Source organism: Neomonachus schauinslandi, chromosome 1, assembly GCF_002201575.2.
Source record: "Neomonachus schauinslandi chromosome 1, ASM220157v2, whole genome shotgun sequence".
Lineage (NCBI taxonomy): Eukaryota > Metazoa > Chordata > Mammalia > Carnivora > Phocidae > Neomonachus > Neomonachus schauinslandi.
In genome coordinates this window covers 8,390,560-8,408,375 of record NC_058403.1, presented here as the reverse complement: position 1 = coordinate 8,408,375, position 17,816 = coordinate 8,390,560, and the positions used below count along the sequence as shown (strand labels likewise).

At 45.9% G+C, this 17,816-nt stretch overlaps 1 protein-coding gene across 1 annotated transcript in view; it reads right to left on the bottom strand.

Moving 5' to 3' along the window:
* The window catches only part of HLCS (holocarboxylase synthetase), a 210,547-nt gene that overhangs the window by 4,655 nt on the left and 188,076 nt on the right, over positions 1–17,816 (bottom strand). Inside the window, exons 7-8 of the mRNA XM_044913424.1 lie at positions 7,158–7,225; positions 5,521–5,681 (exon numbers count right to left, since the gene is read on the bottom strand). Coding sequence (XP_044769359.1) covers positions 5,521–5,681; positions 7,158–7,225 — 229 coding nt within the window. The remainder of the gene's footprint in view (positions 1–5,520; positions 5,682–7,157; positions 7,226–17,816) is intronic.

The following is a 17,816-nucleotide window of genomic DNA, read 5'->3' as shown; positions in this document are numbered from 1 at the left end:
AGATACTCTCGAATCTAATGGAATGTGGGATCTCATCCTCGCTTCTTGTTCTGAGGGTTAATCCCTTCTTTGGGACAATCCAGTGGTCAAGGACCACCTTGGGGCCAGGAGAGAGACCTACAGAATGTATCTGGTGTAAATCCTGGATTCTCTCCACACCCCTTCATTATCCCAGGCCGGGCATAGTTGTTTTCTTGTGCTTTGCTTTATTGTGCTTCATGGGCACTGTGTTTCTTACAAATTGAAGGTCCGTGGCAACCCTGAGTTGAGCAAGTCTATCGGTGCCATTTGTCCAATGGTATTTGCTCCCTTTGGGCCTCTGTGTCACGTTTTGTTAATTGTCACATTTCAAACTTTTCCAGTCTTTGTTATGGTGATCTGTGATCAGTGATTATGACTCGCTGAAGGCTCCAATGATGGTTAGCATTTTTGGGCAATAAAGTATCTTTTAATCAAGGTATGTATATTGTTTTTTTTAGACACAATGCTATTGCACACTTAACAGACCACAGTGTAGTGTAAACATGACTTTTATATGCACCAGGAAACCAAAAACTCCTTTGACTCACTTTATTGTGGTGATCTGGAACCAAACCTTCAACATCTCCAAGGGGTCCCTGTGTCAATGGCCACCCCCACTGAGTACCTACCATGTGCGGGTTGGGAGGGAGGCAGGGAGACCAAAATACATTCAGGGTTCTTTTTCCTTAAGGAGCTCATGCTCAAGAGAGAAAGATGCCCCAAATTAACCACTGTCACAAAAGGTGGGTAGAAATGTCTCAAGTAGAATCCTAGAGAGATACAGAGAAGGAATCCGGTTCACTGGATTATCACCGAAGGCCTCAAAGAATTGCTAACAGTCAACTGGTAATAGAAACAGATTTGTTCAGCGGCTCACTGCCTCTCCATCCAGAAGCAAACCTGGGCAGCCCGGCCTGGGGCCCCCGGTCACGGTCACAGTGGAATGGTCCAAGGGCGGACACTGCCTTGAGCTGGTCCTCCCAGACCCCCAACTCTTGCTGTGATTCTTAAGCGGGGACACAGAGACTGGGTGAGACTCAGTGGGTGCTGGAACTGCCCAGCCTCCGGGGCCTGGGGCTGGCAGCCAGGTGGTGCCATGTGTGGGTAGAGGAAGAGAATCTGGAAGAAAGACACTCAGCAGAATAAACCAAAAGACTGCAGCGGAGCAGATGGCCTTTGATCCCACAGGGCTGGCTCTTCCGTCGCTGAGGGCCCGCCCGGCCCCGAGCCCCATCTCAGCACTGGTCTGTGTGTTACTTACACCAAACCCACGTGGGGGTACTAGATTCACCTCTATTTAACAAGGAAGAAACTGAAGCAGAGAGAGATGGCCTGGCTTGCTTGAGGTTATACTCGGAAGCGGCAGAGCTGGGATTCGAACCCAGGGCTTTCTGACACAAGGCCCCTGGGTGCTTAACACTATGCTATGTAGCCTGCTGCTTCCAAGAATTCCCTTCCTTTCCCTCCGACAAAGCCTTCTTTGTATGGTGGCCAGTTAGAATGCGTTTCTGTTCTTCAGAAGCTCATCTGTCCTAGCATGTAGCGCTTGATGGTGAGGGGAAGAAACGCAGAAGCACCAAAGAACAAAAGCATAAATAAGATGCGGGTGTGCGCCCTGACCGCTAACTGATAGGGAGCTTGGTATTTTTTTCTGTTGTAGAACAGGGATCTCAATGGGGGCCGGATCCTTCTCTGTATCTCTCTAGGATTCTACTTGAGACATTTCTACCCACCTTTTGTGACAGTGGTTAATTTGGGGCATCTTTCTCTCTTGAGCATGAGCTCCTTAAGGAAAAAGAACCCTCAAAGTGGCATTCTGCCACCTTGTCCCAGGGGACACTGGGCAATACGGGAGACATTTCTGGTCACTCTCCCAGGTCCCCTTGTTTGTCCTCTCTTGCCCTCCCAGGTCCCCTGTGCCCAGCACAGTCCCTGCCCAAGCATGGAAACTACTCCCCCAGCATGTGGGTGGCCGCTTTCCTCTGCACCGGCCTTGCCCCTGGGCCCTTGTTTTACTTCACATTTTCAGACCTAGTTAGTTAATGCTGCAGCTTAGGAAATCGTGTGTTCTCATGCAGGTAAACAATGACCTCTATTTCAAGACGAAGAGAAAGGCTGCATGCTTCTTTTTCACCATCTCAATGATTTATTCAAACAGCTGCGGCGGCAGGCCTCCCAGGTATAAAGCACCAGGTTAGGCCCTTTGGGACCAACCTAAAACTAACCTTGCATTCAAGGAGCTGGTTGCCTTATAGGAGATAGTACAGGAGGACAAATAACCCTGCTTCCAAGCGATCCATGGGAGAAACCATGAAAGCGGCTCAGAACTTCAAAATGCCAAAAGGTTAGAGGAGGGAGTTTGTAGCTACAAGTTTCTGGCAATGGCACTGGAGCTGGGCCTCCCAGGGCAAACAGAACTTACAGGTGCGGGGAGGAGAGCAGAAGCAGGAATGTGGGGGTGGAGGGCTCCAGGCGCCCAGCAGGGACCTCTGAGACAGAAGCAACAGTGGGATGGACAGCAGGCAATGCAAGGAGGGTTCTGGAAGGAATAGCAGGCATTCCTGGGACACCCTGGTCCAGGGAGATGCGCACGATCTGTGTGCTGACAGGGACATCTGGCCAAGGATGTGAGAAAGGCAAACTCTATGCAACTGGGGCCTATTCCAACCATCCTGGAGATGTGCTGTGTAGGTCAAATGGCTCTATTCAAAAGAAACACTAAGGGGAAGGGGGCAACTGGGGGATGGGCATTAAGAAGGGCACGTGATGGGGGCGCCTGGGTGGCTCAGTTGGTTAAGCGACTGCCTTCGGCTCAGGTCATGATCCTGGAGTCCCTGGATCGAGTCCCGCATCGGGCTCCCAGCTCGGCGGGGAGTCTGCTTCTCCCTCTGACCCTCCCCCCTCTCATGCTCTCTCTCTCTCATTCTCTCTCTCTCAAATAAATAAATAAAATCTTAAAAAAATATATTAAAAAAAAAAAAGAAGGGCACGTGATGGAATGAGCACTGGGTGTTGTAGGCAACTGATGAATCACTAAATTCTACCTCTGAAGCTAATAATACACAATATGTTCATTAAGTTGAATTTAAATAAAAAACTTTAAAAAACACTAAGTAAACCTTTTTTTTCTTTAATTTTTTTATGGCGTTGTCTCTGTATCTTTTTTTTTTTTTTTAAAGATTGTATTTATTTATTTGTTTGAGAGAGAGAGAGCGCATGAGAGGGGGCTGGGTCAGAGGGAGAAGCAGAGTCCCCACTGAGCAGGGAGCCCAACGCGGAACTTGATCCTGGGACTCCAGGATCATGACCCTGAGCTGAAGGCAGTCGCCCAACCAACTGAGCCACCCAGGCGCCCCTAAGAAAGTAAATCTTAAAGGTTCTCATCACAAGGGGAAAAATGTTTTCTGGTGACTCTAGGAGGTGAAGGAGGTTAACTTGCTGTGGTAATCAGTTCACAATATATGTATGCCAAGTCCTCATGCTGCACACCTCAAACTTACACAGTGGGGTCCGTCAATTCTATCTCAGTAAAACTAAAAATAAAACAAGAATAAGCCCAACCCCAAGCCAAAGTCACATCACACAGGTGTGACTGAGCTGCACGATTGCAGAAACAGGACAGGAACTTGGGTGGGAGCTCCTTAAGGATAAGGAGGGACACACGCCCATCAGGTGCGGCACCCCCCCGCCCCCCCGCCCTGGCTCCAGGGCGAGCTTCCCACTTCACATCCTGCTGCCCGCAGTGCCTGGCACGGCCTCCTGGCTAGCAGGCACTCAGAGAATGCTCGCTCAGTTAACAAGCGAGGCTACAAGGTCACAATCAAAGCCAAGAAAAAGCTAAACAGATTAATTTAAATTTTAAATTTTATTTATTTTATTTTTTACTTGTTTCCTACCATATTTTAATTTCCTTTTTTAAATTTAAATTCAATTAATTAACATACAGTGTATTATTATTTTCAGAGGTAGAGTTCAGTGATTCATCAGTCTTATATAACACCCTGTGCTCACCACATTGCGTGCCCTCCTTAATGTCTATCACCCAGTTACCCCAACCCACCCTGTCCCATCATTTTATTTTTTTTAAAGAAGATAATAATGCTTTATAAGAGTTTGCATGAAATGATTAATACTATTTTTTGCATGTTTTTCTTAATATTGTTCTTCCTTTTTTTTAGAAGGTAATAATGTTTTATAATAGTTTGCATGAAATTGACTAATACTATTTTTTGCATGTTTTTCTTAGCATTGTTCTTTTTTTAAAAATTTAAATTCAATTTAGTTAACATATAGTAGATTCTTAGTTTCAGGAGTAGAATTTAGTGATTCATCGGTTGCATATAACACCCAGTGCTTGAGGGTAGCTGGAGGGGGGGTTGGCAGGGGGATGGGGTAATTGGGTGATGGGCATTAAGGAGGGCATTTGATGTAAATTTTAATTTTTTTTAAAAGGCAGACACTTAACTGGCTAAGCCACCCAGGCATCCTGATGTAAATTTTAAATTATTTTCCTAAGACTAACAAACCTGCCGCTAGGGCTAAAAATATTTCCCCCCACGACAGAACTTTATCTTCTCAACTGCCCTCCATGAGGCAAAATGTCTAGTTCAGGGGCTGCAAGCTGACCTGCGAAGATGTGTGACAGTCGGATGAGCCCAGGCCCTTGGGATACAGAGCGCAAGGATGCTGAACGCTGGTCATAAACGTCACTTTTCAGTGTGCGTGCCAGGGACTTGATGTGATGTGGGAAACACATACCCCAGTCCTACACGCAGTGACCACGAGGACACGACCACATTGGAGGGGAGGACTGCTTCCCTGTTAAACACGAGGACAGGCCCCTTTGAAAGTCACGATCTTAGCCTCTCACTTCATGAATTAATAGTATAATTGTGTTCGGCCTGACAGAAGAAATGTAGGTAGGAGGGAGGCCGGGGAGGAACCCATGGAATTCGTCCAGGAAAACTGCATTAATCACCCTCCTCTCTCCCTACTAACTGACATGGAAGCATCCGATGGTAATGATGAAGCAGCCACCTCTGTCCCCACAGTGGGGAGCAGACACCCCAAACGAGCCTGCACGCTGAACCTGGGCAGCCACAGACAAGGCTCGTTCTGCTAAGCAGGGACCGTGCTAAGTGAAGATAGGGAATGAGAAGGTTGTTTAGGTCCATACAATAAGCCTTTTCACCAGAAAATGCAACAGTGTGGTATGTCAGTCCAGTGTGCTTCAATTAAAGGTGGGGGGGAAAGGAGAGGCTGGAGTAATCTGGCAACAGCACAGAAAGGCAATTCTGGGAAATAAACCCATCCCGGCGACTCTGGAGCCACGCTATGAGCTGACAGTGCTTTTAAAACTCCAGGAGCACTCTGCTGCCCACTTTGCAAAGAGCAGCCTGAAACTCTACACGCAGCGGTCATTCAGATGCATCCACACACCAACCTCCACTGAGATCTGCACCCAGGGTGGGGTTTGTCGGATGGGCAAATCGCACATACCTGGTACCCAGCGATGGACCTCACCGCCTCCACCACGGCCAGGGACATCAAATGCTGGACGAATGGGATCCTCTGTCCCAGCTGGGATCTCAGTGGGATGGAGATGAGCAGGGTGGACGCAGCGCATCCCATGGGGCTCAGCCAAGTGTTCACTCCCCGCCCTGGAACACAGAGGGCCCCATCAGGAAAGTGGCCACCCTGCCACGGGAACAGTCAGATGCATGCAGCACCCAAAAATGGGCCCAGGACTCAGAGCCCCACGTGCAATCAACCTGCACTGATGAAGATGCTTGGAGGTTCTGGGGTTAACTCAAGAACAGAGAAGCATTTTAAAGTCTGGCACTGTGTTGCTGAACAAGTTTCTGATAAGTAGCTGAATGTTCTGCCTCAGTGAGCAGATCATTTATGCTTTGATGATTCAAAGTCCTACAGGGTCTGAACATGACTGTCAGCTTAATTGTCACCATCTGGTAATGCCGGCAAAAACAGAGACAGTGGGGAAACCGGGCCAGGTCTGTCCTGGTCCAGGAGAGGTCCTGGACACGACAGTTTAGAAGTGACCCGTATTGTGGTGATGGTCCCACAACCCTGTGAATATATTAAAAACCCCAGAATTGTATACTTTAATTGGGGGTACTGTATGGTCTGTGAACTATATCTCACTGTTAGGGGGGGGGGGGGGGGGGAAAGGAAGCAGACTTTAAAAAGTAATCCCTGATATTAACTCTCGGGGTTATTTTTCCTAAAATAGAAGTCAAGAAAATAAAATGCTCAAAATGAGAGGTATAATCCAAGTTCTTCTATGTTCTTTTTTTTTTTTTAACCACCGAATTGAGCCCCCCCACCCCCAGCTTTGGGTAAAATGAATTTTCTCTTTGAGTTATGTTCAAAAGACGTGTTCAAAGGGAAGAAGTGGAAAACAGTGGATTTCTTCTCTCGTTGCTCCTTCTGAGAAAGGCATAAGAGCCTCTGAGAGTGAAAAGCACGTTTGGGTTGGCCTGCCACCGGCGGGGGCCAAGTGCCTCCGGCGGGACCACTGAGCACAGAGTCTGCTTGCGGTTGGACCCCAAGTGGATTCTGGGAGGATGCGGGCTCTCGTTTCTGAGGGTCTGGGGGTCAGCAGGTGGCGGAAGCTCGGATCAGCCCTTGGCTTCTCTGTGGTCACTTTGTGAAGGGGCACTGACCACTGGTCATGGAATTTCCGATGCGGCTGCGGTGGGGGCTAGCAGACAAAAGGACTCTCCACGGGACACTCAACAGGGACCCAGAAGGCACGTCCCCGAGAACCTTCGGGCAAATAAATGTCTCTGTAACACAGTAACGATTCACACACTGCAATGCCTAGAATGTGTCAGAAAGAATTTACAAGATGTAGGTGACGGAATGTTAAAACCATCCCCAGCGAATGTCCAGTGATTAATAACCATCTCCGCTCGAGAGAAAGCTTTAATTCTACCAAGACTCAGTCTTCTGATCAATTTCCCTCCCTCTTCCTCCATTTTAGGGGGTGTGAAAACAAGCACTCCTAATGGGAGTCTTCTCCGTGATCAGCACACACAATCAATGGGCAACCTGGCCACAAGAGTCACAGATTTTAGAGAACAGAACAACAGAAATGATAACAAAAGATGACTGACCTTTGCCCTGCGTTTGGCGGACTGCGATGGCTATTAACCCCATTTCCTGCGGGATCTCAAACATCAACCTGCAAACGGTGGGAAAGACTGGTCAGCCAGAACAGGGACATGAGAGCACAGCCTACGGCTCAGACGAAAGGAGGACCTGTTCGCACTCATCTGCGGGGGTTTGTGGGGAAGAAAAAGCGCCATTTCCCGGGTTTCGAGGGATACTGACCCCATTCCCAGCCTCTGTGGTGATAACGAAGGAGAAGAGACAAAGAAAACACCATTGAATCAAAAAAGATTGGGGTTGGGGTGCCCGCCTGAGCTGTTAGTTCATTTAAGATGTTGTTTGATTCCATTTCTTTGGAATATCCTATCAGGACATTCTTTCTTCCCCCTCTGATGTGGTGTCCCTTACTCCGAGTGACAACTAGCAGTTTCTGACATTTGTTTCTACTTACAGTGCGTTTCTGTCCGAACACTAGACCATAATCATAACAGAAGTTTCTGATTATTCAGAAAGCCAATATGGTGGCAATAAAGCCGTTTAAAAGATACACTATCCCCTGAGAACTAATTATGTTTTAACTATAGTAAATAAATCTACACCTTCTGAGAAGTCCGGAGAACCGTGGATCATTTTAGGATTGAGTTCTGCTTTTAAAATGGTTTCATTTAAAAGAATGCAAACTTCCCTTTGGGGATAGGCAGAAAAATGCCTTATATCTCCACCAAATGAGTCAACATTAACCTTTTTTTTTTTCTTCAGAAAAGGAAAGGGGGTGGAAAACAATCCCTCACACCGAGAATTTCCTCCCAGCTACTTTCTACATATTTTAACTCCGTGTTAGGAAGGCTTTCCTCTGCATTCCCAGAAGTTGCTGACCAGGTACAGAGTGGGCACGGTTCATGGTAGGATTTATTAAACAGAGACAAAATCGGGTTGGTCCACTGTCCATGCAGCTGCCGGGGACTCTCTGAAATACTTTTGGGGGAGGGAAGAGGCAGGGTAGGGAGGATGGAGAGATGGTATTTGGAGGACCTTTCCAATTACAGTTTCCAGGGTTCCATAGCACCCCCCCCCCGAGCCAAGGAGAAAGGGCCCTGAACCCTCGCTCTGGTGGTTCTTCAGGTGCTCTCAGGGCAGGGGGTGAGGGGTCTGCACAGGGTAAGAGGAGAAACACACTTAAAAGCAGAGAGCAACAACACAGTGCCTCCCTGTGCACACTGGCCGACAGAGTTGGGCACTGGTACGTGCAGACCGTGATCACAAGAGCCCAGAAGACCCCTTCGCTTGCTAAGAGGAGCCTGGCCACGTCAGGAGGGGGCCGGCGGGTCCCACAGGCACAGGGCATTCCCAGCGAGCAGGCCGCCTAGCCCACTTTTCATCGGACAAGAATCATAGCTCCAGAAGTATTTCTCTTGGACACCATGAATAACCCATTGAGACCGACTGTTCCTATACACTGGTGGGCTCCAAGAATAAAGCGTCCTTTTCTTGGGTTGGACCAGCGGAAAACAGAGAAGGAATCTTTGTCTGTGCTGACAGGTAACACTGTCTTCTTGGAGCCTCATGCTTTCCAGAAAGTTCCGGCAGCCCCTCACCTAGGCTCCGAAGGCTGTGAGTGGCAGCTAACACACTTTTCTAGGGGAGAGGGCAGGGGATGATTTAGCACGCTGTGAGCAGACTGCAAAAGCCCTTCTCAATGGCAGGCCATCTAGGATGTTCTTTAAATAAACATGTAGACAGTAGACAGTCGTGTCTATAAGCCAGTGATGGTGATGGTGGAATTAGGAGAGGGGGTGGGGGAGGTTTAGAAACCAACACAGACTTCTAGAACAAAGAGAAATGATTAAGGGAACATATGCACTCAACTGCTGGAGGTTTGGCAGCAGTTAACAGGGCATATTGATGAGAAGACGGAGTTTGTGCAGCTGAAGGCCAAGAGGAAATTTCTGCAGGAGGGGACAACAGGGGAGGGAGGTAATGCTCAGTTTGAGACAACTAGAGGCCGTCAGATTTATTTGTGCTATCTGAGATAACTCTGGGGGCCAAACCACACGGCTCATGGTCAACAAAGAGGCATTTATGAACTTCACGAATTTTGCATTTCTGAAAATGAAGTCGCCTTTAGCAAAGGAGACACCATAAATGCCTTTCCATCCTGGGCTGATGATGTTCTCACAAAAGGAAACAGGGGGGAAAAAAAGAAGAAATAGGAGGGGGTTACCTAACCATCGGGTCCCTGCTGCTGTGGATTTTCTTTCCTCGTTTGCAAAGGCTGTGGAATGAGAAGTTTCTGTGCCCGGCAGCTCAGCGCGCTCCCTCGAGTTTACCAACGGGGCGTGCGGGGAAAGTCTTTCTACTCTGCTCCTGCGTCTGAAACATCCAGACCCGAAAGGGTCACTTTGCCAATGTGACCACTTTGGTTCCCGAGGACATCATAGCACCTCGTGGGTGCCCTGCCAACGGGAACGTCCTGAATTTCACCAGGTGGTTGGAGTAAAGCTTTAAGAATTAAGACTAAGCTAGGAGACAGGCCAGTATGAAGCTGTGTGAAAATTTTGAACAAACAACAATTTAAATTCAGACCCAGTTGATCCACTGGGGGGGATTCAAACCTAAGGAAATGGTCCACATTCACCACAGTGCTATAAAAGTAAAAATGTGGAATCACCTAAGTGTCCAACAGGGGAATGTTGAGTACATTGTGGTAGGTGAAGTCAATGGAATAATTCACGGTCATTAAAAATGATAGTTATCAGGGCGCCTGGGTGGCTCAGTCGTTAAGCGTCTGCCTTTGGCTCAGGTCATGATCCCAGGGTCCTGGGATCCAGTCCCTCACTGGGCTCCCTGCTTGGAGGGAAGCCTGCTTCTCCCTCTCCCCTTCCCCCTGCTTGTGTTCCCTCTCTCGCTGTGTCTCTCTGTCAAATAAATAAGTCTTTTTAAAAAAACGTTATGAAGAGTATGTGGGAAGAAATGCTTGCAACACTCTGCTAAATAAAAAAAGCTGTAAAAAAAACTACATATACTTTTATTCCAACGATGTAAAATTCATAGACAAGGGAGGGAGATTTACTTAGGCTTTATTTATTATTTATTAGGCCTTATTAGGATGATTTTTTCTTTGTTTTAAAATTTCTTAAAGATGACTGGTTACCCTTAAAAATTATTCTGAAAAATGCTGACCAAAAATAAGCATGGTTTTTATGTTTAGATATAACATTAGTAATTAATTCTTCAAAAATATTTCAAGAAAAGAACTAAAAGCTCTGCTTTAAAATTAAATAGGACAGGGCGCCTGGGTGGCTCAGATGGTTAAGCATCTGCCTTCGGCTCAGGTCATGGTCCCAGGGTCCTGGGATCAAGTCCCGCATCGGGCTCCCTGCTCCTTGGGAGCCTGCTTCTCCCTCTGCCTCTCTCTTTCTCTGTCTCTCATGAATAAATAAATAAAATCTTAAAAAAAAAAAAAAATTAAATAGGACAATAAGCTATCTACAGCACCCATTTTATTATGAACAAAAGCTTATTTGATAGTATTAAGGAGTAGAAATTCTTAAAACCAGTCTGTTCATATGCAAACAGAGCCTTAAAAATTTTACACCTTCTGACCCAGTGACCATCCTTCCAGGAATGCATCCTGAGGAGTATTCAGACGGGGAAACAAAATAATTCAGGGGCACAACTGTTCATCACAGCCTTACAATGTGAAAAATCAGGAACAATACACAAAAATCATAGCATCCTCCCATGAACAACTATCATGTAGCAATCTGTGATAAAGCCAAAGAAGTCCACTGGACTCCATCGGATGATTTAATCAGGAGGCAAAACCCTACACACACCATGATTCTAATGATGTTTTAAAATATTCTTTTTAAAATTGTTAAGAAATACAGCACAAGGGGTGCCTGGGTAGCTCAGTCGGTTAAGCGTCTGCCTTCGGCTCAGGTCATGATCTCACGATCCCGGGGTCTTGGGATCGAGCCCCATGTCAGGCTCCCTGCTCAGCGGGGAGCCTGCTTCTCCCTCTCCCCTTGCTTGTGCTTTCTCTCTCTCTCAAATAAATAAAATCTTAAAAAAAAACAACAATACAGCACAATATCAGCTCTGGTTATTTTGAGGAGTGTGATTATTTGAAAAAAATTCAGAAAAGTACAAAGCAGAAAACAAGTCCCTCTTCTCATTAAAAGTGTATATTCTTCTAGACTTTCTCCCCTTTTAAACAAATACACAGATATATTTTACTAAATAGGTTTCTGATGATTGGAGAAATTCCTTACTGTAGAGCTCTTAAAATGATGCTATGGAGGTATAGTTCTGGACATTCTTATCACACTGATGATAAAGAGGGAACGCTTGAAAACCGCACGTTTGGTCCCGTTTATGTAAGCTATTTCTTCCTGCGTGCATTTCTAGAAGAATACAGGACACACGTCAATAGTGGCGGTTAATCCCCAGAAGGTGGGGACGTAAGCAACACCTCGTGATCTAAATTAAATTACTTCTTTACGTTGTCCCCCCTAGTCTCTGGGAGGCAAGATTCCAAGCGGCTTTAATTTTCTTCTTTACACTTTTCTGACTTTTCCAGTATTTCTACACTTGGGGTGCATTCATTTTAGAGCCAGGAAAAATGCTATTTTTAAAAAGATGTATTTAAACTCAGCTTTGCTTTAAGTAGGTTAAGCATGCATCCGCCAGCTCACTGGGTGAACGATCTCATCTCTTCGCGGAGATGGAAGGTCTGAGATACAAGAGCAGCGAACTGGCTGAGCTTTTTTGCCAGGCTCGCTGGACGGGTCTCCCATAATGCACACTGTGCATGTTCGGCCATGCCTGTCCCTTGCTCTCCTTCCCTGGGGAGCACGCGTCCTGTGCAATGGTGACAGGCTGAGTCTGCTTACTGTCCCTGCATAGACTGGGGAGACGGCATGTGGCTGCCGGCATCCTTCATCAACTTGTGTTCTTAATGCACAAGCTGCACCTTTTCTTTGATGTCTGACCCCCCTGATAGTTTCAGCTCTGACATCTCCTTTATTCCTAGCGTTCAGAAAGACACATTCTCAGACAGCACCCCCCTACCCTCCATGCTTTCTATATGTGAAAAAGAACCCAATCAAGGGAGTAGGGAAGAGGCAGAAGGAGGAGGATCCAGGAAGTCACATGTTTATAAGTCCCTATTTCTGATTTTTAAAGACTTCACTGGAAGATAAATTCCCGCTATGCATAAGCCCGTTGACATCTATGTAGTTCAAAGGAAACAGTGCTCGACTTCATTTCAGAAACTTTAAAAAAATATATATTACATTGCAAACACCAACCATCATATTCAGGCAGTACCTTTTTTAAAGTTAAGCTAAAATACCAAGATATTTTAGTTCTTAAAAAGTCTGATTCTATCAGTGCAATCGATTTTTTTTTTTTAAAGCTGCCTTCAATGCAAGAGTGCACAGCACTGTTTTTAGAAAAAACGCATGGCGGTTTTTGTAACACCACCACGTGAAATGGAGCAAGGAGCGTTGAGGGCTCTGTGATGCACAGGGATGCACCAGAGACTTCTGAACAGGCAGCTAGGCGTGTGGGCGCAAAGCTGGGGTCGACAGTCCCAAGGATGTACGGTGCCACCCAGGGACCCCGGGGGTGGTGGTGGGGGGGCTATTGTTTCTGGCAGGAAAGGAGAGGTTCCCCAGGAACTTTGGAAACACCCCAGCAGAGCAGAAAGTCAGACAGGGAATCAGATCAAGATTCAAATTCAAATCCCAGTGTTGGCAGAATTAACATCGAGGAAGGGGCTCCATCTCCCTTAATCTCTCCAGTCACCCAGGAAACGGAACACTTGTTCGGGTGTCCATAAGAAGGAAACAGAATACATGCGGGGGGTTGAACCAGGTGGGTGCTTAAATACAGTGCTTTCTCTTTGTTGTGTGGATCCTAGAACTTCTTGCTGTCAGAAGACCTCCCGTGACCCCCTCTTGGGGATAAAGAGGGTGGCCAGGGAGAGGGCGGAGCAGTGGAACGTGTGTGTGTTTTAGGACTCTTCTAAAATTCTAGAGATGATGCCTATCCTCTGTACGTCTCCCCCCCGTCTCTCCCATTCTTATCTACACGTGCACTAACATCTGCACATGGGGCTACAAAGCATTTAGACTGACACTAGTAATTGGGGTTGGAAAATATTCCCTTTCAGTTCTCGGGTCTCTGAACCCACTTAGCAAAGCTACAAACCATCGGTTGAACTAGCTATTTGGCTGAATTTTATTTATTTATAAGTTTTTTTAATTTATTTGAGAGAGAGTCAGAGAAATCACAAATGAGGGTGAGGGGCAGAGGGAGAGGAAGACGCAGGCTCCCCCCTGAGCAGGGAGCCCGATGAGGGGCTTAATCCCAGGACCCCAGGATCATGACCTGAGCCGAAGGCAGACGCTTAACGACTGAGCCACCCAGGCGTCCCTATTTGGTTGAGTTTTTAAAGACAGCACTTTCTTTAGGTTTATTACTTGCAAATAATTTTGATCACTGATGCACACAGGCACATAATACAGCAGGGGTTTTTTTTGTTTTTTTTTTTTTTGACAGAGAAGAAAGACAGTGAGGGAGGGAACACAAGCAGGGGGAGCGGGAGAGGGAGAAGCAGGCTTCCCGCGGAGCAGGGAGCCTGATGTGGGGCTCGATCCTAGGACCCTAGGACCATGACCTGAGCCGAAGGCAGACGTTTAATGACTGAGCCACCCAGGCGCCCCCATAATACAGCAGTTTTATTGATATATTTTTCCATTATCTTCTGGGTTTGACATTTAAAGCTGTAACAACCTGTTATCAGTCCACTCTTGGAATATTGTAAATAAGTAAACTTTACATCATATTTGCTTTCCTCTCTTTTGGTGTACAACAGGATGAGTGCTTCAACTGCAGGTGAAAAGGGAATTTGGACTGCCCAAGGACACCACCATCACGACCCTCCTCCAGGGCCCCCCAGTAGCAGAGGCCCCACCTGTACCTCTATTGAAGGATGCCGATGGGTCAGACCCTCTGTTGGAGATGCTGTTTAATTCCCGTATCTCCTAGCGTATCAACCACTCCTGGGTTTTCAGCTAATGTTGCCTATCTCCAACATCATGATCACACCTATAATACTCCTAAATCATTTCATTGCTCACAGGGAGGGAGTCCTGTGGATTCAGTTTTCGGAATGAGGCACCTGTCTAGTAGACCAAGGATTTATTGATGTTGGTCTGTATCATTCAGTCAAGATGAACACAAGCCACTATTTCTTACCCCTGACACCGCACCCTAAATAATGGATGTCTGAGCATCACCTCCTTCTCCCTTAGATGTGCAGTTACAGAATTTGCAGATGGACCAGTAGGCTTGTGTAGTCAGAGACTGACCCAGCAGCCACAGCTATGACTGTGACCATGTCCAACAGCAGTCCTGACCCTAGATCCTCACTTTATGGACATGAACCTTCGCTGAACTACCACACACAGGACCTCAAGACCATGTGCTGAGCCCTCCACTAAGAGTCACCAGATTTCAGGATCTTCTCAACCCACCGCTCAGGACGATCAGAGTCCATCCTCTGCTGCTGGATGTGGAGGGGCCCCCCACGGAGCGTGTCCACGGCCATTACCACGAGCCATCTACCCCAACAGAGGGCCTTCTGGTGGGAGACACGGCTGCCAGCTCAGAAGACAGACGCTGATGCATCTTGACCACATGGCGAGCAGACATCTGGGAACCGTTTTCCTGCAGGCCCTGGGTAGACTTTCAACTTGGTCATCAGGAATTGATGCAGATTTTTTTGCGAGACGTGTGGCACTTCACATGTGTTATCTCATCTGAGCTTCACAAATCAGAAGAGGACACAGTCTTGGAAAAGTGAAACCATTTCTGGAAGGCCACAGAACCAGCAAAAAGCAACACAGATCAAGTTCTGGCTGGTTCCCAGCCCCACGCTATGTTGCTTTTGTTTTTAACCTTTTTCTTTGAAATAATATCAGACTTACAGAAGAGCTGCAAGGATCGTAGGAGGAATTCCTACATGACCTTCCCTCACACCCAGATTTCTGTCTGTCTGTCCATCTCTAATTTTTCTCGCCTGAGCTATATGAGAGTTGTAGCCATGACATCTCTTTCTCCCTCTGTGTGTCAGTGTGTCTTTCCTAAAAATCAAGGGCTTATTTTATGTAATCAGACTACAGTGATAAAAATCGGGAACTTCATACGGTGATACGACACTATTATCTAATCTGGGGGTCAGCAAACTTCTTCTGTGAAAAGCCAGAGAGTAAACACTTTAATCTTTGCGAGCCACTGGGTTTCTGTTGCAACTGTCCAACCCCACAATCCGGGCACGGAAAGCAGCTGTGGACAACATGTAAATAAATAAGTGTGGCTGTGTTTCAGCAAAACTTTATAGACACAGAAATTTAAATTTCATATACTGTTCATGTGAAAAATACAGTATTTTAAAAAATTTAGTAGACTTAATTTTTTAATTTTTTTTTTTTAAGTAGGCTCCATACCCATCATGGAGCCCAACGCAGGGCTTAAACTCACGACCCTGAGACCAGAGACCTGAGCTGAGATCAAGAGTCGGACGCTTAACTGACTGAGCCACCCAGACGCCCCATAATAGGCTTTATTTTTTGAGCGGCTGTAGGTTTACAGAACGTATAGAGTTCCCAGAGACACCCTCACCCCCCACTCCGCTTCCTTATTATTAACACCTCGTCTTAGTGCAGTATATTTGTTATAACTGACAAACCAATACTGATACATTATGATTGACTAAAGGCCGTGGTTTAATATTAGGGTTCACTCTTTGTACCATACAGCTTTACAGGTTTGGACAAATGTATACTGCCACGTAGAATAGTTTCCTGCACCCCACCTATTCATCTCTCCTTTCCTCCTCCCAAACCCTGATGGCTTCATTGTCTCTAGAGTTCTGCCTTTCCCAGAATGTCATAGAGATTTCATTCTTTTCATTTCGTTCCCAATCATTTAAAAATGTAAAAACCATCTGAGCTCGTAAGTGGTACAGGGACGGGCAGCAGGCCAGATTTGGCCCGAAGACCAGAGTTTGCCAACTCCTGATCTCATCTACAGAATGTCTTCAAATTTCACCCACTGCCCTTAAAAGGCCGTTGACAGTAAAGCACAACCTTCTTTCTGGTTTAGGATTGAATCCAGATCATTTGGTGCATTTAGTTGTCATCTCCCTTAATTGGCTTCAATTCTTAGTCTTTGTCTTTCATGATCTAGACATTTTTTGAAGAGTGTGAGACATTATGATTATTTTGTAAAATGCCTCTTGATTTAGATGATCTGGAATCTCCTCATGATGAGACTCAGGCCAGCATTTTGGGCAAGAACAAAGTTCTTAGCGAGGCTGTATCCTTTTTGGTGCATCACATCAGGAGGCACATGGAGTTGTCGGGTCCCAGTGTTGGTGAGTTAACGCTGATCCACTTGGTTAAGGTGGTGTATGCCAAGTTTTCCACTGCAAAGTTACTGTTTTTCCATTATAATTAATAAGTACTTGTGGAGAGAGAAATATCATGTTTCTCATAACATGTAATCTACTAGTTTTAACATCTAATGAATCTTGTTTGAATAGATGATTTATTGGATGGTTGCCAAATAATGATTTTGATTCATTATTTATTCTGTGTTAACTTGATGGGATGCTACTATAAGGAAGAGCTTTTATTTCTCCCTCACTTATTTATCTATTTATATCAGAATGGATTTATGGATTCATATTTGATTTAATAGACTACATGTTTTTCTATCATTTATTTTGATGCTCAAATTGCCCCAGATTTGGCAAGTGGAAGCTCCTTGAGGCTGGTTCCCATGTCCTACTGACACGTCCCTGTCATCTTTCAGCAGTTCCTTACTTTCCGGCATAAGAAGAGGTTCCAGACTCACTTTCAAATTTCTCAGTCCCAGCCTTGGAATCAGCCTTCTCTCCACAGAGCTCTGGTTCCTTCTAGCAAAAAATGCCACTTACGTATTTATGTATTTATTTATTTGAGAGACAGGGGCGGGGAAGGGCAGAGAGAGAGAGAGAGAATCTCAAGCAGACTTCACACTGAGCGCAGAAGCCAAGTTGGGCTCAATCCCACAACCCTGAGATCATGACCTGAGATGACCTGAGCGGAAATTGGGAGTCAGATGCTTAACTGACTGAGCCACTCAGGCACCTTGAAAAAAATGACATTTATAAAATAGATCTGGATACTAGGAAATAGCAAAAGGGTGTGTTTTCTTCCTTCCTGCCTTCCTGCCTTCCTCCCTCTGACCCCTCCTCCCATCCATCCATCCATCCATCCACCTTAAAAACCACTGAGGTCCACTGAAAACTCCAGTTCCAATTCAACACCACACGGTCCATTCTATTCTCCCCCTTTCTATATTTATAACTTCCTTCTCCAATAATGAGAAATCTGGCTCCCATTATCTCAAGTATATTTACTTATTTGCTCAATACTGTAATACACAGAAAGTGGTTTCAGAATTGCTGACCCATGCTACTGTGAAAAACAAACTTACTAACTAGCCTTCAATATTTATCTACAGTTCTTTTTTGTCCTTAGCCTGAGGGTACATAGTCAAACATTGTGTTTAAAAGTTCCTTGGCCTTGTTCTTTGTGTCTTTCACTTTA